Genomic DNA, 23,444 nt, shown 5'->3' on the forward strand with positions numbered 1-23,444 from the left:
GACCCCCTTCCTGGGGCTGGGGCTCTCTGGGGCAGAGGTCCGGCGGACTGCGACAGGAGGTGGCGGAGGGGCAGGCCCGGAGGGAGGGCTGAGCCGGGTCTAAATGGTGGGTCATCCGGAGAGCCGGTCCCAGGTGGGGGTCGGGGTCTCAGCACAGGGCTGGTAATAGAGATGGCCTACACAACACGGCAATAGTGAGCTGGGGCCGTCACAACATGGTAATAGTGAGCTGGGACCGTCACAACATGGTAATAGTGAGCTGGGACTGTCACAACACGATAATAGTGAGCTGGGACTGACGCAACACGGTAATAGTCAGCTGGGACTGACACAACACGGCAATAGTGAACTGGGACCATCACAACACGGTAATAGTGAGCTGGGACTGACACAACACGGAAATAGTGAGTTGGGACCGACAAAACACGTAATAGTGAGCTGGGACCATCACAACACGGAACACGGTAATAGTGAGCTGGTCCATCACATCACGGTAAAAGTGAGCTGGGACTGACACAATACGGTAATAGTGAGCTGGGACTGACAAAACACGGTAATAGTGAGCTGGGACCATCACAACACGGTAATAGTGAGCTGGGACCATCACAACACGGTAATAGTGAGCTGGGACCATCACAACACGAAAATAGTGAGCTGGGACCATTACAACACGGTAATAGCGAGCTGGGTCCATCACAACACGGCTATAGTAAGCTGGGACTGACACAACACGGTAACAGTGAGCTGGGACTGACACAACACGCTAATAGTGAATTGGGTCCATCACAGCACGCTAATAGTGAGCTGGGACTGACACAACACGACGATAGTGAGCTGGGACCGACACAACACGGCGATAGTCAGCTAGGACTGGCACAACACAGTAATAGTGAGCTGGGACTGACACAACATGGCAATAGTGAGCTGGGACTATCACAACACGGTAATAGTGACCTGGTCCATCACAACACGACGATAGTGAGCTGGGACCGACACAACACGGCGATAGTCAGCTAGGACTGGCACAACACAGTAATAGTGAGCTGGGACTGACACAACATGGCAATAGTGAGCTGGGACTATCACAACACGGTAATAGTGACCTGGTCCATCACAACACGATGATAGTGAGATGGGACTGACACAACACGGTAATAGTGAGCTGGGACTGACACAACACGGTAATAGTGACCTGGTCCATTACAACACGCTAATAGTGAGTTGGGTCCATCACAGCACGCTAATAGTGAGCTGGGACTGACACAACACGATGATAGTGAGCCAGGACCGACACAACACGGCGATAGTCAGCTGGGACTGGCACAACATGGTAATAGTGAGCTGGGACTGACACAACATGGCAATAGTGAGCTGGGACCATCACAACACGGTAATAGTGACCTGGTCCATCACAACTCGATGATAGTGAGATGGGACCGACACAACACGGTAATAGTGAGCTGGGACTGACACAACATGGCAATAGTGACCTGGTCCATTACAACACGGCAATAGTGAGCTGGGTCCATCACAACACGGTAATAGTGAGCTGGGACTGTCACAACACGGTAATAGTGAGCTGGGACCATCACAACACGGTAATAGTGAGCTGGGACTGACACAACACGGTAATAGTGACCTGGTCCATTACAACACGCTAATAGTGAGTTGGGTCCATCACAGCACGCTAATAGTGAGCTGGGACTGACACAACACGATGATAGTGAGCTGGGACCGACACAACACGGCGATAGTCAGCTGGGACTGGCACAACACGGTAATAGTGAGCTGGGACCGACACAACACGGTAATAGTAAGCTGGGACTGACACAACATGGCAATAGTGACCTGGTCCATTACAACACGGCGATAGTGAGCTGGGACTGTCACAACACGGTAATAGTGAGCTGGGACTGACACAACACGGTAATAGTGAGCTGGGACCATCACAACACGGTAATAGTGAGTTGGGTCCATCACAGCACGCTAATAGTGAGCTGGGACTGACACAACAGGGCAATAATGAGCTGCGACTGACACAACACCGTAACCGAGGAGGTGAATATTTTTACGCAGTGAGTTGTTCTGATCTGGAACGCGCTGCCTGAAAGGGCAGTGGGAGCAGATTCAACAGTAACTTTCAAATAGGAATTGGATAAATACTTATAATGGAAACATAAGCAGGGCTGTGGGGGAAGAGCAGGGGGAGTGGGTCCGGTACAGGTTCGATCGGCCGAATGGCCTCCTCCTGTGCTGTTGGATTCTGTGATTCTATGAACAAAGAGCCATTAAGCTTTAAGTTTGAACCTTTGCTGGCTCTCTCTCGCCTGACAGTATTTAGAGGAATCCTGTGGGTCGGGCGAACCGCTCAATCTCAGCACCTCACAGCTGCTCGTGGTGAAGGAAAGAGTTAAGGATTTTCTCTGTGGTTTCCCAGCCTGACACAACACGGAACTCCCATCCATCGTCTCGCAATATAAGCAGCTTCCTGCAGCTGACAACAGTCACTCAATGCTGGATCTCTGATGGACAACAGCCACTGCACACTCGCGGCCAGGAACCCACTGACTCAGTGAGATTGTGTTCAATAACTGGGGCTTTCTGTGGGGGTTGTGCTGGGATGTGGGGCGGTGTGTGTTGTCTGTGTGTTAGCCGCAATGTTTGTGTCTCTGGTTGTAGCCCCGAGCATTAGCGGAGGGGAGGGGTGGGTGGGATGTTGCTGAACCAGGAAAGCTTGTAAACAAACCACCCGCATTTCCCCGGTCATTGCTGGAGAACCGGAGAACCGCCAGCGGATTGTGGGCTGGGGTTGGTGTCCTGTCGGTCTGTCCGGTGCTGAGGTTAAGAGTCAGTGCGAATGGTGAGGGGGAGCGGGGGGAGGGAGGTGTGGAGGGGGAGAGGAAGATCCCACACACAGGGAGCACACCTCACTGACAGCACAGTGACACAGCCAGCCAGAGACAACAAGCAGTGACACAGAAAGATCCAACACTGGGATCAGTCCTGGATCATCGTCTGCCATCCAGCCCACACTGCAGAGGGCGGGCGAGGTGGGATGGGGTCTGGGGGAGCGGTGGGGTCAGAGGTTGTAGTGGGGTCAGGGGGTGCCGTGGGGTCAGAGGTTGTGGTGGGGTCAGGTGGCGGGATGGGGTCAGGGGTCGCGGTAAGGTCACAGGGGTTGTGGTGGGGTCAGGGGTGGGATGCGGTCAGGGGACGGGGTCAGGGGGTGTGTTACAGTGGGGTCAGAGGTTGTGGTGGGGTCAGGGGGTGGGGTGGGGTCAGGGATTGCAGAGGGGTCAGGGCGTGGGATGGGGTCAGAGGTTGCGGTGGGGTCAGGGACAGGGTCAGGGGTCGTGGTGGGAACAGGGGGTGGGGTCAGGTGTCACGGTGGGGTCTGGTGTGGCCATGGATGCTCCCACTGGTGATCGGGGTTTAATGGGTGAAGGTTGTGTTGACCAATGATTGGAAGTGTCACTAAATGGAGTGCCAGGTTGTGTTTTGTGCCGGACCTGGACCATACAGAACCTTCTGGAACTCGTCAGAACTCCCAAATCCCGTGTGTACTCCTGGGAACAGGCTGGTTAAACTGGCCCGTGGAAGAGACGCAGCCGACAGCCTTGTGACTGCCTGAATCTCACAGACTGATTGATTCACACGATCAGATTCATTTGCCATGAGACTCACTCTCTTCTCTTCTCTTCCCCAGGGTCGAATCTCTGAATGACAGACCTGTGATCGGTGAGTGATGGCAGGAGGTTTCATTGTCTTTATGCTCAGTGACAGATTGTTCCAGGCACCAAGCGAGCAACTGATGATCCCACAGACCAGAGACCACAGTTATACTCAAGCCTGCCAATCACAGAGAGCCGCAGAGAGAGAGAGCTTTGGATGAGCTCAAGTTTACAGAGGGTAGAAGATGGGAAGCCGGCAAGGAGAGCATTGAAATAGTCGCGTCCCGCTCACCCATCACCCCCTGTGCTCACTGTCCCACGTCCGAACTTGCACCGAGACCCGCTCACCCATCACCCCCTGTGCTCACTCCTGGTGTCCTAACTCACACCGAGTCCGCTCACCCATCACCCCCTGTGCTCACTGTCCCATGTCCGAACTCGCACCGAGACCCGCTCACCCATCACCCCCTGTGCTCACTGTCCATGTCCTAACTCGCACCGAGACCCGCTCACCCATCACCCCCTGTGCTCACTGTCCCGTGTCCTAACTCACACCGAGTCCGCTCACCCATCACCCCCTGTGCTCACTCCTGATGTCCTAACTCACACCGAGTCCGCTCAACCATCACCCCCTGTGCTCACTGTCCCATGTCCGAACTCGCACCGAAACCCGCTCACCCATCAACCCCTGTGCTCGCTGCCCGTGTCCTAACTCGCACCAGGTCCCGCTCACCCATCACCCCCTGTGCTCACTGCCCCGTGTCCTAACTCACACCGAGTCCCGCTTACCCATCACCCCCTGTGCTCACTGACCTACATTGGCTCCGGGTCCTGCAACACCTCGATTTCAAAATTCTCATCCTTGTTTTCAAATCTCTCCATGGCCTTGCCCCTCCTTATCTCTGTAATCTCTTTCAGCCTCACAACCCCCCGAGATCTCTGCGCTCCTCCAATTCTGGCCTCCTGAGCATCCCTGATTTCCATCACTCCACCATTGGTGGCCGTGCCTTCAGCTGCCTGGGCCCCAAGCTCTGGAACTGCCTCCATAAACTTCTCTACCTCTCTCTCCTCCATTAAGATGCTCCTTAAAACCTACCTCTTTGATCAACGATGTGATTACCTGCCCAAATATTAAGGATGTCATAGCAGCGCATTTGGAAAGAGGTGACATGATAAGTCCAAGTCAGCATGGATTTGTGAAAGGGAAACCATGCTTGACAAATCTTCTGGAATTTTTTGAGGATGTTTCCAGTAGAGTGGACAAGGGAGAACCAGTTGATGTGGTATATTTGGACTTTCAGAAGGCTTTCGACAAGGTCCCACACAAGAGATTAATGTGCAAAGTTAAAGCACATGGGATTGGGGGTAGTGTGCTGACGTGGATTGAGAACTGGTTGTCAGACAGGAAGCAAAGAGTAGGAGTAAATGGGTACTTTTCAGAATGGCAGGCAGTGACTAGTGGGGTACCGCAAGGTTCTGTGCTGGGGCCCCAGCTGTTTACATTGTACATTAATGATTTAGACGAGGGGATTAAATGTAGTATCTCCAAATTTGCGGATGACACTAAGTTGGGTGGCAGTGTGTGCTGTGAGGAGGATGCTATGAGGCTGCAGAGTGACTTAGAAAGGTTAGGTGAGTGGGAAAATGCATGGCAGATGAAATATAATGTGGATAAATGTGAGGTTATCCACTTTGGTGGTAAAAACAGAGAGACAGACTATTATCTGAATGGTGACAGATTAGGAAAAGGGGAGGTGCAACGAGACCTGGGTGTCATGATACATCAGTCATTGAAGGTTGGCATGCAGGTGCAGCAGGCGGTTAAGAAAGCAAATGGCATGTTGGCCTTCATAGCGAGGGGATTTGAGTAAAGGGGCAGGGAGGTGTTGCTACAGTTGTACAGGGCCTTGGTGAGGCCACAACTGGAGTATTGTGTACAGTTTTGGTCTCCTAACTTGAGGAAGGACATTCTTGCTATTGAGGGAGTGCAGCGAAGGTTCACCAGACTGATTCCCGGGATGGCGGGACTGACATTTCAAGAAGGACTGGATCAACTGGGCTTGTATTCACTGGAGTTCAGAAGAATGAGAGGGGACCTCATAGAAACGTTTAAAATTCTGACGGGTTTAGACAGGTTAGATGCAGAAAGAATGTTCCCAATGTTGGGGAAGTCCAGAACCAGGGGTCACAGTCTAAGGATAAGGGGAAAGCCATTTAGGACCGAGATGGGGAGAAACTTCTTCACCCAGAGAGTGGTGAACCTGTGGAATTCTCTACCACAGAACGTTGTTGAGGCTAATTCACTAATTATATTCAAAAAGGAGTTAGATGTAGTCCTTACTACTAGGGGGATCAAGGGGTATGGCGAGAAAGCAGGAAGGGGATACTGAAGTTGCATGTTCAGCCATGAACTCATTGAATGGCGGTGCAGGCACGAAGGGCCGAATGGCCTACTCCTGCACCTATTTTCTATGTTTCTATGTTTCTATATCTGCTTATGTGGCTCAGTATGACATATTATCTGATAACGCTCCTGTGATGTTTTACGATGTTAAAAGCACTGTATGAATGCAGATTGTGGTTGTTGCCTGCAGGGATCCTAGCACAGCACACGGTGGATGAGCTGACTGAGGTGGCCAAGTCCTATGTGGCCGCTTCCTATGTGAAGTACCTGGAGTCCGCCGGCAGTAGGGTGGCAGTGATCAGGTGACACCGACGTCGGGGCAGGGGATGGGCTTACTGTTACTGAGAAGCCAGGTGAAGGTTCAGAGGCCAAAGGTTGAAAAGATGAGGGGAGAAGATGAGATGAATGGAAAGGCAGTGGTCAGGCGACATCATAGAATGGTTCCAGCACAGAAGGAGGCTATTTGGCCCGTCGAGCCCGTGCCAGCTCTCTGCAAGAGCACTTCAGCCAGTCCCACTCCCCCGCCCTTTCCCCGTAGCCCCGCACATTGTTTTCCTTCAGCTACTTTTCCAATTCCCTTTTGAAAACCATGATTGAATCTGCCTCCATCACCCTCTCAGGCAGTGCATTCCAGATCCTAACCACTTGCTGTGTAAAAAAGTTTTTCCTTATGTCATCTTTGGTTCTTTTGCCAATCACCTTAAATCTTTGTCCTCTGGTTCTCGACCCTTCTGCCAATGGGAACAGTTTCTCTCTCTCTACTCTGTCCAGATCCCTCATGATTTTGAACACCTGTATTAAATCTCCTCTCAACCTTCTCTGCTCTAAGGAGAACAATCCCAACTTCTCCAGTCTATCCACGTATCTGAAGTCCTCCATCCCTGGAACCAATCTTGTAAATCTTTTCTGCACCCTCTCTAAGGCCTCCACATCCTTCCGAAAGTACAGTGCCCAGTTGAGGATGGTTTTATAAAGGTTGATCATACCTTCCTTGCTTTTGTACTCTATGCCTCTATTTATGAAGCCCAGGATCCCATAAGCTTTTTTAACCTGCCCTGCCACCTTCAATGATTTGTGCACATATACCTCCAGGTCTCTCTGTTCATGCACCCCCTTTAGGATTGTAACCTTTAGTTTACGAATCTGTTGATCACAGGAAGGAGGGACAACTGATGGAAGCGAGAGGGGCGGGCGTCGGTGGCGGGGGGTGGGGGGCGGGGGGGGGGTGGAGGATGTTCCACAACATTGAAACCCTGGGTAAGGATGGGTTCTAGAATGAGATAATGTAACAAATCTTCAGTTTAATCCAGTGAAGAGGCAGAAAAATGGTGCTGGTGATAGGCTGGGTTAGGGTTATGGATAGAGTTGGGGTTATGGTTGGCGTTTGGGTTATGGTTGGGGTTGGGGTTACGGATAGAGTTAGGGTTATGGTTGGGATTGGGGTTATGGTTGGGGTTACGGATAGAGTTGGGGTTATGGCTGGGGTTACAGATAGAGTTGGGGTTATGTTTGGGGTTACGGATAGAATTGGGGTTATGGTTGGGGTTGAGGTTCGGGTTATGCTTGGGATTGGGGTTGGGGTTATGGTTGGGGTTGGGGTATGGGTATGGTAGAGGTTGGGGTTATGGTTGGGGTTGGGGGTTATGGTTGGGGTTGGATTATGTTTTGGGTTGGGGTTAGGTTGGGGTTGGAGTAATGGTTGGGGTTATGGTTGGGGTTATTGTTGGGGTTGGGGTTATGTTTGGGGTTGTGATTATGGTTGGGTTATGGTTGGGGTTTGGGTTATGGTTGGGGTTGGGATTATAATTTGTGTTGGGTGATGGGCTGGGTTTGGGTTAAGGGTAGGGAGGGTTGGGTTTGGGGTTAATTGACTGTGACTGATGGTTATTCCTTGTTTTCTGCAGGTTATATCTCAGTGAGTCTGAGTATGAAAAGATATTTTATTCAATAAATGGGTAGGTGATCGATCATCAGTTCTTTTCACTCGATTTAATCTCTCTGCACTTGGCAAGCTTTGGGTCTCTGGTCTTCGTGTCCCACTCTCTTGGACCGTTTCATTCTGCTCTCCTCCGTGTTATTTTATCGCCTTGGTATGTGTTTCTGGGGAAGGTATGAGCTCCTTAATCTGTTTGGTGTTTGTTTTTCTCCATGTATTTCTCTCCTGGATATTGGAATCTTCCCTCCCTGATCTGCACCGAATATTGGCACAGAATTACCGCTGCTTCATTAAGCCGTTTTGTTGAACACACGGGAACATAAGGAATTGAAAAAAGTCTTTGAGCCCAGGAGGCCCATTGTTTTCACAATCCTTGCCTGCCCAATGCCCCTCGGATTTATCAAACCCATCCATCAATATCTAGAGAATCCCCTTTCCTTGATGCGTGTTGATCCAGTTTCCTGTTAAAGGTTTGAATTGCCCAAGGGTGAGCTCCCCTTTCTGGTATGTAGTCTCACCTTGTCCACGAACACAACGTACCTGCCTATTGCCAGCTGCCTGGCCTGAGCTACGATGGACAACCGATCCACATTCCCCAGACAAGGAGCTCATTGCGGAATGAGACTCTGACCCCGGTCAGTGATACCCATCGCGATGTAACAGGAGCCACTAACACCTCTCTCTTCCTCCAGGATCCTGCTGCCAGGAGGAGCTGTGGACTTGGAGAAGTCGGAGTTTGCCCGAGTCTCCAGCATCTTCTACCGCCTGGCACTGAAGGTCAGTGCATGTTCCAACCTCTACTCGAGCGTTCCGTGTTTGCGGAGGTCTCTGCAATGGGCGCTGTAATGTATTTGCTTCCTGGGTTTCTTTGTTTAACAATTCATAGCAACACATTGCCATTAAGAACTAGTTGGTCTATTAGCAAAAGGTTTAACAATCACACTACACATTACTGGTTCATTTACCAGGCTCACAACCACCTGCCTCATCGTGGATCCCCCCCAACCCAACTGGCTGGGGTTTTATTGAATCTTGTGAGCATCACGTGACCGGCTAAGCCACTCACAACGCAACAGCTCTACAAACCTGTGAGCATGGTGCAAACATTACAGGCGGACTGGATGACGCGGGTTAGAGGTGCAGCAGAGTGTCCACAACCCATGGTGGAGAGACCAGGCTCCGATCTCCAGTGAGTGAAGGCCAAGTATCTGACGCCCTGCAGTGAGGGACGGTGGGCTCAGACCGTGAAAAGCAAAAAATACAAAGAAAGATTTTCTCCCTCAGTACTGCCCCTCCAACAGTGCGGCACTCCCTCAGTACTGCCCCTCCGACAGTGCGGCGCTTCCTCGGTACTGCCCCTCCAACAGTGCGGCACTCCCTCGGTACTGCCCCTCCGACAGTGCGGCGCTTCCTCGGTACTGCCCCTCCAACAGTGCGGCACTCCCTCAGTACTACCCCTCCGACAGTGCAGCTCACCCTCAGTACTGCACTGGGAGTGTCAGCCTAGCTTTTTGTGCAGAAGTCTCTGACGTGAGGATGCTGCCCAGTGAGCCATGGCTGACACTTAAAATAAATTAGGGCTGAAATCAGAAACATCTTAATCAAAGTATAATGGAGACATGGGGTGAGGTGCTGGGCATGGCGGGGAAGAGGAAACCTTGGATTAATGAAAGTGTTGGATGTACTGAGAGTAGTGTGGCCTGCCATGTAGTTGCTCCATGGGCTCCCTGCTGCCTTGCCCAAAGGCCATACTTAATGCGGGTTCCATAGTGCAGTGATTCTGTGACTGGACAAATAACCCAGAGGCCGTGAGTTTGAATTTCACCGTTGACTGGTTGAGAATTTCAATTCCTTGTTTTTTATTAAAGCTGGTTTCAGTAAACGTGACCAAGAAGCTGTTAGATTGTTGTAAAAACCCAACTGGTTCACTGCTGCCCATTAAGGAAGGAAACCTGCCGTCCTTATCGGTCTGGGCCTACAGGTGACTCCAGTCCCACATCACCCTCCCTCTGCAATGGCCCAGCGAGACACTCGGTTTGTCCCAAACCCGTTCCCAGCGGCTCCCCACGACCCAGCCCACCTCCTCCGGGCGACCAGCCCCAGAATCAATCCATTAAACATTATGTGAGTGGGAATCAGCAACTATTCCATCATAGGGGCATCACAACCAAAGCAGTTTTGACGGTCATGCGGGTAGATTATACAGAGGAGGTTTCGGTGGATAGCGATCAGAAATAGCTCTGCTCTCGATATTGTCCCTTCTCTGTCCTGGAAACGCTGACTCCACCAGCCTGATCCCCCCCCCCCACACACACACCAGGACCCCCACACACCGGGACCTCACACACACACAGACACTGGGACCTCGCCACACACACACACACCGTGACCCCCACCCCCCCACACACTGGGACCCCGCCCCACACACACACACACACACACATACACACCAGGACCCCCACCCCCCCACACACTGGGACCCCGGCCCACACACACACCAGGACCCCCACCTCCCCACACACTGGGACCCCGGCCCACACTCACACACATACACACCAGGACCCCCACCCCCCCACACACTGGGACCCGGCCCACACACACACACACACACACACACACACACACACACACCAGGACCCCCACCCCCCCACACACTGGGACCGCGCCCCACACACACACACACACACACACAAACACACACACACCAGGACCCCCACCCTCCCACACACACACACACACATACACACCAGGACCACCACCCCCCCCCCCCCCCACACACTGGGACCCCGCCCCACACATACACACACCGGGGCCCCCACCCTCCCACACACCGGGACCCCCACCCCCCCACACACACACACACACCGGGGCCCTCACCCTCCCACACACCGGGACCCCCACCCCCCCACACACACACACACACCGGGGCCCCCACCCTCCCACACACCGGGACCCCCACCCCACCCACACACACACACACACACACATACACACCAGGACCCCCCCCCCCCACACACTGGGACCCCGCCCCACACACACACACACACACACACACACACACACCGGGGCCCCCACCCTCCCACACACTGGGACCCCCACCCCCCCACACACTGGGACCCCGCCCCACACACACACACACACACACACACACCGGGGCCCCCACCCTCCCACACACTGGGACCCCCACACCCCCACACACTGGGACCCCGCCCCACACACACACACACACACATACACACACACCGGGGCCCCCACCCTCCCACACACAGGGACCCCCACCCCCCCACACACTGGGACCCTGCCCCACACACACACACTGGGGCCCCCACCCTCCCACACACTGGGACCCCCACCCCCCCACACACTGGGACCCCGCCCCACACACACACACACACACACACACACACACACACACACACACCGAGGCCCCCACCCTCCCACACACTGGGACCCCCACCCCCCCCCCACACACTGGGACCCCACCCCACACACACACACACACATATACACCGGGGCCCCCACCCTCCCACACACCGGGACCTCACACACACACCGGGATCCCACCCCACATAGACACACACACACACACACACCGGGACCCCGCCCCACATACACACACACCGGGACCCCCCCCCCCCCCCCCACACACACACACCGGGACCCCACCCCACGTACACATACCGGGACCCCACCCCACATACACACACACCGGGACCCCACCCCACACACACATACCGGGACCCCGCCCCACATACACACACACCGGGACCCCCCCCCCCACACACACACACCGGGACCCCACCCCACATACACACACACCGGGACCCCACCCCACATACACACACACCGGGACCCCACCCCACACACACATACCGGGACCCCGCCCCACATACACACACACCGGGACCCCCCCCCCACACACACACCGGGACCCCGCCCCCCCCCCCCACACACACACACACACCGGGACCCCACCCCACATACACATACTGGGACCCCGCCCCACATACACACACACCGGGACCCCGCCCCCCCCCCCCCCCACACACACCGGGACCCCGCCCCACATACACACACACCGGGACCCCCCCCCCCCCCACACACACTCACACCGGGACCCCACCCCACATACACATACCGGGACCCCACCCCACATACACACACACCGGGACCCCGCCCCCCCCCCCCCCACACACACACACACCGGGACCCCGCCCTACATACACACACCGGGACCCCGCCCCACATACACATACACCGGGACCCTGCCCCCCCCCCACACACACACCGGGACCCCGCCCCACATACACATACACCGGGACCCTGCCCCCCCCACACACACACTGGGACCCCGCACCCCCCCCCACACACACACACACACACACACACCGGGACCCCCCGCCCCGGCATACGGGCGGTTTGCGATCAGGGATCAGGGTGGGGGCTGTGTGTGTCCGGCGGTGAATTCAATGACTGTATTTCGGTTGGATGCAGGCGTGTGACCGGGGCGACTATTTCCCCATCTGGGGCACGTGTTTGGGACACCAGGTCCTGACGGCCCTGACAGCCGGTGAGAATCTCCTGAGCAGGACCGACACTTCCAACGTGGCACTGACCCTGGACTTCACCGACGGTGAGGGGGCGGCGAGACCGGGGTGGGGGCTTCCTCCGCTGTGTGCCGGGGCCGGGGCCGGGGCTCGGGCTCTCCCCCACCCACACCCGGGTTCGGGTTTCAATGTGCCCGTCTACCATTGGTGTCAACTCAGCAACCTACCCCCTGTAGGTCCTGCCCCGGGTCAATGATGTCCCGAGGGGGAGGTTGGGGGGTTGATCACCAGACTCACAGATCATGGGATAGGTTCCAATGAATCATCATAAAATCATAGAATCATAGAAATTTACAGCTCGGAAAGAGGCCATTTCAGCCCATCATGTCTGCGCCAGCCGACCAAGAGCTATCCAACCTAATCCCACTGTCCAGCTCTTGGTCATTAGCCCTGTAGGTGCACATCCAAGTATGTTTTAAATGTGGTGAGGGTTTCTACCTCAACCACCCTTTCAGTCAGTGAGTTCCAGACCCCCACCACCCTCTGGGTGAAGAAATTTCCCCTCAAATCCCCTCTAAACGTCTCCCCAATTACTTTAAATCTATGCCCCTTGGTTGTTGACCCCTCTGCTAAGTGAAATAGTTCCGTCCTATCCACTCTATCCAGGCCCCTCATAATTTTATACACCTCAATTAGGTCTCACCTCAGCCTCCTCTGTTCCAAAGAAAACAACTCCAGCTTATCCAATCTTTTGTCATAGCTAAAATTTTCCAGTCCTGGCAACATTCTTGTGAATCTTTCCTGTAATGTGGTGACCAGAACTGCACACAGTGCTCCAGCTGGAGCCTAACCAGTGATTTATACAGTTCAAGCATTCTTGTATTCAAAGAAGAAATGAAGAAGGCTCTTCGGCCGATTCAATCCTGTCCTTCCAGAATCCCAACACTACCAACTCTCCACAACAACATCAGCACCTCTCAAACCTGCAACCTCTACATCCTCGAAGGACAAGGGCAGCAGGCGCATGGGAACACCACACACTGTGAGCTCACATGGGTGACATCAGTCTATTTATTTTCCAGAAACAAAATCAAGTCAAATATTTAAAGACTTCTCCCCAGAGATGATGAAAGTTTTATCCGAGAAACCACTGACCGGGCATTTCCACAAGTTCAGCGTCACTGTGCAAGTAAGGGCGTCACTGCGGGAAAACTGGGGGGGGGTGGAGAGGGGAGTGGGGGAGGGGAGGGGGAGGGGTGTGTGGGGGGGAGGGGAGGGGGTGGAGAAAAAAGGGGGAAGAGGGGAAGTGGGGGGCAGAGAGGAGAGGGGGAATGGAGGGGAGGGGTAGAGAGGGGGAGTGGGTGGAGAGGGGGAGTGGGGAAGTGGGTGGGAGAGGGAAAGGAGTGGGGGGGGGGGGAGAGGGGAGTGAAGGACTTCTCTCTAACCCCCCCGGTTGAGCCCAGGTTTTGAGGTGGGACAGGAGCTGGTTTTCTCGGCGGAGAGTTTAATCTTGATCGTTATTTCAGGCCTTTGAAACCAACGAGAAATTGCGGTCGTTCTACAGACTGGTGTCCACCAACAGGGACCGGCAGGGTGTCCCCTTCGTCTCAACAATAGAAGGTACGAGAACCCGTGCAGGGGTGGGTACTCCAGGCTCACGGACAAACTGTTGGGGCCCCTTTCTACATCCCAGCACAGCGCCTCCACCTGGCGCACATTGAGTGACAACAGGATTGGGCTGGGCTGTGAGGCCGCCCACTGCCAAATATCTTGGCTCATTCGGCTCGGGTCTGGGGAGCGACCGGTGCCCGAGGATTTCCCGACCCCAGCGAGAGGCAGTGGATCTGTGGGGGGAGGGTAAGGTTTGGGGAAAACCTTTGGGGAACAGGGAACTGTGAGAGACATGGCCACAGTTAAGCCCAGCTCTGCACACTTACGCTGTGCACACTCACCCTGTGCACTTACTCCTTGCACACTCACCCTCTGCACACTCACCCTGTGCACACTCACCCTGTGCACACTCACTCTGTGCACACGTACCCTGTGCACACTCACTCTGTGCACACTTACCCTGTGCAAACTTACCCTGTGCACACCTCGCACTCACGCCCCCAGTGCAGTGGTAGATGTGCTGCAGATGGTCTATAATGGCACTGCCTTTCCCTCTCTTGCAGCCTTGGTCTATCCGATCTACGGCACCCAGTGGCACCCTGAAGCAAACCGCTTTCTGTGGAAGGAGAGTCTAGAAGCTCCGCACTGCGCCCATGGAGTCCGGCTGTCCTACCTATTGGCCGAATTCTTCGTAAATGAAGGTAAATCTGCAGCCGATTCCATTGAAACTAATGGAAGGAGCATCAAGCGATATCTGTAGGAGAAGGCGAACCTGTCGGTCACGTTCCGCTCCGCGCTGCTCCCAAGCGGCGCTTCGCACCCAGGAGCTAAAGACACAAATCTACCCCTTGGCCTTTTGGTGTTGTTATCCATGTTTCTGATTGGTTCAAGGACTAAAAGCAGAGAGTTGAGGTGAACAGTTGTTTTTCAGACTGCAGGGAAGTGTACAGTGGTGTTCCCCAGGGGTCGATGTTAGGGCCACTGCTCTTTTTGATATATATTAATGACTTGGACTTAACTTTATGATGATGGCATAGAAATCAGAAATGTAGTAAACAGTCAGAAGATGGTAACAGACTTCAGGCTGGTGGAATGGGCAGACACAGGGAAGATGAAATTTAACACAGAAAAGTGTTAAGTGATATATTTTGATAGAAAGAATGAGGAGAGGCAATATAAACTAAATGGTACAATCCTAAAGAGGGTGCATGAGCAGGGAGACCTGGGGTATATGTGAACAAATCGTTGAAGGTGGCAGGGCAGGTTGAGAAAGCAGTTAAAAAAGCATACAGGATAGAAACATAGAAATTTACAGCGCAGAAGGAGGCCATTTCGGCCCATCGTGTCCCGCCGGCCGACAAAGAGCCACATGACTCTTGGTCAGCAGCCCTAAAGGTTACATATGAACAATGACAGAAAGGCAAAAAGAGCACCCAGCCCAACAGTCCGCCCCACACAACTGTGACACCCCTTACACTGAAAACATCTACACTCCACCCCAACCGGAGCCATGTGATCTCCTGGAAGAGGCAAAAACCAAATAAAAACCAGGCCAATTTAGGGAGAAAATATCTGGGAAAATTCCTCTCTGACCCATCCAGGCGATTGAAACTAGTCCAGGAGAGCACCCTGGCTGTATTCTATTCCCTGCAGTACTTGCCATTATATCTGCGCCGTCCAACAAAAGGTCATCCAGTCTAATCCCAATTACCAACTCTAGGTCCGTAACCCTGCAGGTTACTGCACTTCAAGTGCCCATCCAACCATCTCTTAAAAGTGGTGAGGGTTTCTGCATCCACCAGTCTTCCAGCGAGTTCCAGATCCCCACAACCCTCTGCGTAAAGAAGCCCCCCCCTTCAAATCCTCTCTAAACCTTCCACCAACCACCTTAAAACTATGCCACCTCGTAATAGACCCCTCCATCAATGGAAATAGGCCCTTACTATCCACTATGTCCAGGCCCCTCAATATTTTGTACACCTCGATGAGGTCTCCTCTCAACCTCCTCTGTTCCAATGAGAACAAACCCAGCCTAACTAATCTGTCCTCATAATTAAGATTCTCCATTCCAGGCAGCATCCTAGTAAATCTCCTCTGCACTCTCTCTAGTGCAATCACGTCCTTCCTAGAATACGGCGACCAGAACTGCATGCAGTACTCCAGCTGTGGCCTAACCAAAGTATTGTTCAATATAAACATTACCTCCCTGCTCTTATATTCGATGCCTCGGCCACATTCCGTATGCCTTCTTAACCATCTTATCCACCTGGCCTGCTACTTTCAGGGATCTGTTGACAAGCACTCCAAGGTCCCTTTGTTCATTAAGTGACCTACTGCTTAATGTGTATACCCTTTTCTTATTAGCCCTCCCAAAGTGCATCACCTCATACTTTTCCAAATTAAATTCCATTTGCCACTGCTCTGCCCGCCTGACCAGTAGATTCATATCCTCCTGCAGCCCATGACTTTCCTCTTCATTATCAACCACACAGCTAATTTTAGTGTCGTTTGCAAACTTCTTAATCATACTCCCTATATTCAAATCTAAATCATTGATGTATACCACAAAAAGCAAGGGACCCAGTACTGAGCCCTGCGGAACCCCACTGGAAACTTCCTTCCAGTCATAAAAACATCCATCAATCATTTCCTTTTGCTTCCTACCTCCAAGCTAATTTTGGATCCAACTTGCCACTTTGCCCTGGATCCTATGGGCTTTAACCTTCATGACCAGTCTACCATGTGGGACCTTATCACAAGCCTTGCTAAAGTCCATATACACTACATTGTACGCACTACCCTCATTGACCCTCTTAGTTACCTCCTCAAAAAATTCAATCAGGTTAGTCAAACACGATCTTCCCTTAACAAATCCGTGCTCACTGTCCCTAATTAATCCTTGCCTTTCCAAATGCAGATTTATCCTGTCTTTCAGGATTTTTTCCAATAATTTTCCCACCACTGAGGTTAGGCTGACAGGCCTGTAATTACTTGGCCTATCCCTTTCTCCCTTCTTAAACAAGGTACCACATGAAGGTATGAGGGCAGAGTTGGCTAAAGTGGATTGGGAAAATAGATGCAAGTGTAGAACGGTTGATGTATATTTAAGGAGATATTTTACAACTCTCAAGAAAAATATATTCCAGTGAGGAGGAAGGGTGTAAGAGAAAAGATAGCCATCCGTGGCTAACTAAAGAAATAAAGGACAGTATCCAATTAAAAACAAGGGCATACAAAGTGGTCAAAACTAATGGGAGGACAGAAGGTTGGGAGGTGTTTAAAAGCCAGGAAAGAATGACTAAAAAAATGATTAAGAAAGGGAAGATAGACTATGAAAGTAAACTAGCACGAAATATAAAAACAGATAGCAAGAGTTTCTGTAGGTATATAAAAAGGAAAAGGGTGGCTAGAGTAAATGTTGGTCCCTTAGAGGACGAGACCGAGGAATTAGTAATGGGGAACATGGAGATGACAGAAACGCTGAACAAATATTTTGTATCAGTCTTTACGGTAGAGAACACTAACAATATTCCAACAGTGGATAGTCAAGGGGCTATAGAGGGGGAGGAACTCAACACAATCACAATCACTAAGGAGGTGGTACTCAGTAAGATAATGGGACTAAAGGCAGATAAATTCCTTGGACCTGATGGCTTGCATCCTAGGGTCTTAAAGAAGTAGCGGCAGGGATTATGGACGCATTGGTTGTAATTTACCAAAACTCCCTGGATTCTGGGGAGGTCCCAACAGATTGGAAAACTGCAAATGTAACACCCTATTTAAAAAAGGAGGCAGACAAAAAGCAGGAAACTGTAGACCAGTTAGCCTAACATCTGTGGTTGGGAAAATGTTGGAGTCCATTATTAAAGAAGCAGTAGCAGGACATTTAGAAAACAAAATTCAGTCAGGCAGAGTCAGCATGGCTTTATGAAGGGGAAGTCATGTTTGACAAATTTGCTGAAATTCTTTGACAGGATGGATAAAGGGGAACCAGTGGATGTGGTGTATTTGGACTTCCAGAAGGCATTTGACAATGTGCCATATAAAAAGTTACTGCACAAGATAAAAATTCACTGGGTTGGGGGTAATATATTGGCATGGATAGAGTATTGGTTAATAAACAGAAAACAGAGTCGGGATAAATGGTTCATTCTCGGGTTGGCAATCATTAACTAGTGGTGTGCTGCAGGGATCAGTGCTGGGACCCCAACTATTTACAACTATTAACGACTTGGAAGAAGGGACTGAGTGCACCATAGCCAAGTTTGCTGATGATACAAAGATGGGAGGAAAAGCAATGTTGGAGGAGGACACAAAAAATCTGCAAAAGGACATAAGACAGGCTAAGTGAGTGGGGAAAAATTTGGCAGATGGAGTATAATGTTGGAAAGTGTGAGGTCATGCACTTTGGCAGAAAAAAAATCAAAGAGCAGGTTATTATTTAACTGGAGAGAGATTGCAAAGTGCTGCAGTACATCGGGACTTGGGGTACTTGTGCAAGAAACACAAAAGGTTAGTATGCAGGTACAGCAAGTGATCAGGAAGGCCAATGGAATCTTGGCCTTTATTGCAAAGGGGATGGAGTATAAAAGCAGGGAAGTGTTGCTACAGATGTACAGGGTATTGGTGAGGCCACACCTGGAATACTGCGTGCAGTTTTGGTTTCCATATTTACGAAAGGATATACTTGCTTTAGAGGCAGTTCAGAGAAGGTTCACAAGGTTGATTCCGGAGATGAGGGGGTTGTCTTATGAGGAAAGATTTAGTAGGTTGGGCCTCTACTCATTGGAATTCAGAAGAATGAGAGATGATCTTATCAAAAAGGGGGCTTGACAAGGTAGATGCAGAGAGGATGTTTCTACTGATAGGGGAAACTAGAACTAAAGGGCAAAATCTTAGAATAAGGGGTCGCCCATTTAAAACTGAGATGAGGAAAAATTTCTTCTCTGAGGGTTGTGGGTCTGTGGAACTCACTGCCTCAGAGAGCTGTGGAAGCTGGGACATTGAATAAATTTAAGACAGCAATAGACAGTAACGATAAGGGAATAAGGGGTTATGGAAAGTGGGCAGGGAGGTGGACCTGAGTCAATGATCGTATTGAATGGCGGAGCAGGCTCGAGGGGCTGTATGGTCTACTCCTTCTCCTATTTCTTATGTTCATATGTTCTTATTAGCAGTCCTGGGCTTCATAAATAGAGGCAAGTGCAAAAGCAAGGAAGTTATGATGAAACTTTATAAAACACTGGTTCGACCTCAACTGGAGTATTGTGTCCAATTCTGGGCACCGCACTTTAGGAAAGATGTGAAAGGCCTTAGAGAGGGTCCTGAAAAGATTTACGAGAATGGTTCCAGGGATGAGGGATTTCAGTTATATGGAGAGACTGGAGTAGCTGGGGCGTTCTCCTTAGAGGAGATTTGACGGAGATGTTCAAAATCATCAGGGGGGTGATAGATTAAATAAGGAGAAACAGTTTCCAGTGGCAGGAGGGTCAGTAACCAGAGGACACAGATTTAAGGTGATTGGCAAAAGAACCAGAGGGGGAGATGAGGAGAATGTTTTGAAGCAGCGAGTTGTTGTGATTTGGATTGCGCTGCCTGCAAGGGCGGTGGGAGCAGATTCAATGGTAACTTTCAAAAGGAATTTGGATTCATACTTGAAGGGGACAATTAGCAGGGCTGTGGGGAAAGGGCAGGGGGGAGTGGGACTGATTAGATCGCTCTGTCACAGAGCCGGCACAGGCACGATGCGCCGAATGGCCTCTTTCTGTGCTGTGTGATTCTAGGATTGTAGTTTGTGTTTTATGATTCTATCTGCGAGTTTCTGCCCACATTCCGGATGATCCTGTCTCATTCGTGTATTAACCCATTCCATTCATTCTCAACAGCCAGAAAAAGCCTTCACCGGTTTGAGACGAAGAAAGAGGAAGAATCCGCCCTGATCGAGAGTCACCAGCCGGTGTTCCTGGGCGACAAAAGCTCCTTCAGGACCGTCTACTTTTTCGATTAGAGATCTTTGACTGTTGCGGTGGGGAACTGGCAGAGTTCCGGCCCCCGTCTCCCCGTGAGATTGTCAGTGTGTAGGAGACGCCGATTCATCGCGAATATTGCTGCGGCACTGAGGGTGATGCTGAGGGATTGTGTGTCTGGGCACCGGCGTTTCTCTCTCCCCCCCCTCCCCCTGAAGGCCCTCACTGATTCCCTCACTGCGGCATCTTCTCACCCGAGTGACCATTCTCCACCTGCAAACACAGTGAGCATCGGCAGGCTATTCGACTGTGCAGTACATCACTGCTGAGCCCGACCCCTGGTATTGATGGGACTTGACCCTGTAAAAGCACGTGTGGTGTCAGTGACTGAGGACATTGCAGAGACGGTTGGGTGATATGGGGAACAACATCCACCGCGGGTGCCTGGAGTTCCTGGAGTCCCCGGGCAGGTGGGGACCAACCTCAGGGAATACACTCAACACCTTTCTCCTGGTGTTGGAGCTACCTACACTCTCCGTGTGTCACAGAAAGCACTGAATAAAAGCTGACATAGAGACATGTGTTTGTACAGCGCCTGCTCGCAGCACTCACATCCCTTCAAACACTTCACATACAACACACTTTGACTTCCTGTGTCGGCAAAATGCAGCACTAATTTTTACACAGTCAAATCCCACAAACAGCAAGAGGTGAATTCCCATTGAGAGTGCGGCATTGTTTAAAGCGGGAATGTTGTCCAGGACACCGGGGGAACTCCCCGCCCTCGACCAACATGGAAAAGACCACTTTAAACAGCCCGAATGTGTGAAAGGCCCAGAGGCTGAGAGGGTCCGGACCCAGAGGCAGAGGCACTGATCGCAACTTTCCAACCCTGCTTGCAATGGAGAATTGTGCTGGAGGATTGGAGGGTGCAAAATAGGGAAAGGGTTTAAAGCAGATAGTCTGACATCCATTGTGGGCAAACTTCTGGAATTAGTTATACGGGCAGATTAGAGAAAGTGATTCTGAGAGAGATTGAGAGAGGGAGAGATTGAGAGAGGGAGAGATTGAGAGAGGGAGAGATTGAGAGATTAAGAGGGAGAGATTGGGAGATTAAGAGGGAGAGATTGAGAGATTAAGAGAGAGAGATTGAGAGATTGAGAGAAGGATTGAGAGAGGGAGAGATAGAGAGCGAGATACAGAGAGAGATTCAGAGAGTTACTGCATCCAGTTCTGCACCTCAGGAAGGATATATCGGCCTTGGAGGGGGAGCAGCGCAGATTCACCAGAATGGTACCCGGGGCTGAAAGGGTTAAATTATGAGGATAGGTTGCAGAGACTAGGCTGGTATAGAGTATATAAGATTAACAAGTGATCTGATTGAGATGTTTAAAATGATAAAGGGGTTCGACAGGATAGATAGAGAGAAACAATTTCATCTGGTGGGTGGAGTCCAGAACAAGGGGGAATAACCTTAAAATTAAAGCCAGGCCGTTCGGGGGTGATGTCAGGAAGCACTTCTTCACACAGAGGGCAGTGGAAATCTGGAACTCTCTCCCCCAAAAGTTGTGAAAGCTGATGGTCAATTGGAGCTTTCAAGTCTGAGATCGATAGATTGTTGTTGGGTCAGGAGATTGAGGGGTACGGAACAAAGGCAGGTAAATGGAATTGAGGGTACAGATCAGCCATGGTCTAAGTGAATGGTGGAACAGGCTTGAGGGGCTGAATGGCTACCTCCTATTCCTAATGTAACAGGCTCAAGGGGCTGAATGGCCTCCTCCTGTTCCTGTGTAACAGGCTCGAGGGGCTGAATGGGTTCCTGTTCCGATGATTCCAGTTGAGTTGTTGCTGCCTGTACTATGGAACAGCAGGCTCAAGCTTTGGACTAGAGAGGAAGGGACAGTGAGGAGGATGATCCAGTCCCATGGAAGTGGTTGTCTCTGGTGGTGAGGGACGTCTGCAATGGATAATCAGCAATCCTGCCCAGATCAAACAACCAGGGAATGAAGGTTGAACGATTCACTGAGGGTGGGGATTAACTGAAGGCGATGACCATGACTCAAATTGGCCTCTGTGTTTGAGAATCTGACTACAGATTGGGAGAACATCTCGACACAGATCGTGTCGGCAACCAAGGCAGGAAGGAAAGCCAGTGGACACGGTGTTGAAATGGTCACATTGTCCAAATGGGGACGAGGGATTTCAAAGCTTCTTCGATAAAATCATGAAGTTGGGTGATTGCAGGTTTATGAGAATGTTCACCAGAAGTGACTCACAAAGACCTGATTGCTTCGAGACACATTGTGAATCAAAAGAAAAGAAAGACTTGCATTTCTCTAGCACCTTTTGTTATGTCTTTAATACACTTATGAATGACTCCATGAGGTCTAGTATTGTACTTGTGCTGTTGTGACCTTTGTCCCATTTATTGTAACTCCAGAGTGAGGCACAAGCATGATGGGCAATTTTTTATATTGGGCCCTGCACAGTTATGCAGGTGACCCTCAGGTCTCCCACTACAGTTAGTATACATGGTCTACATACATGACATCACTTCCCCCCAAGTCTTTAATGCAAATTGACTCGTATATTGACGGTGACCTGGTCTTTGCTCTTCCTGGTTGACCATTGGAGGGTTGCTTCTAGCTTGGGTGGGTTGTTAGTGAGATTCGTTGCCAGTGGAGGTCCCCGTGGTTTCTGGTTGTGAGTTCATGACTACTCCATTCTCCTCCCCACACAGAGATCATGCTATTGGCCCGTTACAGACAAGTTGCATTCAAGTTGATCACATGGGTTTTACATTTACATCTTGGTACATTTGTTGGGTGGATTACAGTTGCGTTTCTTTTTGTGTGGTACATTTACATGATCAGTACAGGTATAACAGTACAGGTATATCAGTACAGGTACACAAGGACAGTCTCGTTCCAGCACGGCCGGATGAGATCCGGGTCGTTTGGTGGCGGTACAGCGCCCCATGCTAGTGGGTCTGTGGACGAGGTGAGCTCATTTTGCTCGAGTTACCGAAGCTCAGGTTTCTTGCCGTAACTCCTAGTGTTGGGCAGACCCAAAGACAGCTGATGTGTCTGTGACCTCCCTGTCCTTTTCATTTGCACAGTGCCACTGCTGCTCCCTGGGAAGCGGTCTGAGCGAGTGAGCGTTTCGTCTAAGGGACGGTGGGGCTGCCTCGTCTTGTCTAGCAGTTCGCAGGGGACTGCTGACTCACTTTCCTTGAGGGCATCATTGTGAGCACTCTCTAGTTTGGGATCCTGGCTGGTCCAGGTCCTGTTTGGAGGAGCTGTTGCAGGG

At 51.3% G+C, this 23,444-nt stretch overlaps 1 protein-coding gene across 2 annotated transcripts; it reads left to right on the forward strand.

Annotated features, from left to right (window-relative positions):
* The first annotated feature begins 32 nt into the window (after positions 1-32).
* LOC139260155 (gamma-glutamyl hydrolase-like) lies at positions 33-20,712 on the forward strand. Of its 2 annotated transcripts, XM_070876386.1 has the most exons (11): positions 33-106; positions 2,438-2,572; positions 3,707-3,738; positions 6,266-6,377; positions 7,980-8,030; positions 8,704-8,788; positions 12,506-12,644; positions 13,641-13,747; positions 14,085-14,178; positions 14,733-14,870; positions 20,055-20,712. In XM_070876386.1, exons 2-11 carry the CDS (start codon positions 2,526-2,528, stop codon positions 20,174-20,176), a joined length of 927 nt encoding a protein of 308 aa, XP_070732487.1. In that variant the 5' UTR covers positions 33-106; positions 2,438-2,525; the 3' UTR covers positions 20,177-20,712. The 2 variants fall into 2 exon arrangements, with proteins under 2 accessions (XP_070732487.1, XP_070732486.1); XM_070876385.1 differs by lacking the exon at positions 33-106 and having other exon boundaries at positions 2,211-2,572.
* Positions 20,713-23,444: the final 2,732 nt, after the last annotated feature.

This window comes from Pristiophorus japonicus, chromosome 3 (genome assembly GCF_044704955.1).
Source record: "Pristiophorus japonicus isolate sPriJap1 chromosome 3, sPriJap1.hap1, whole genome shotgun sequence".
NCBI classification, from domain to species: Eukaryota; Metazoa; Chordata; class Chondrichthyes; family Pristiophoridae; genus Pristiophorus; species Pristiophorus japonicus.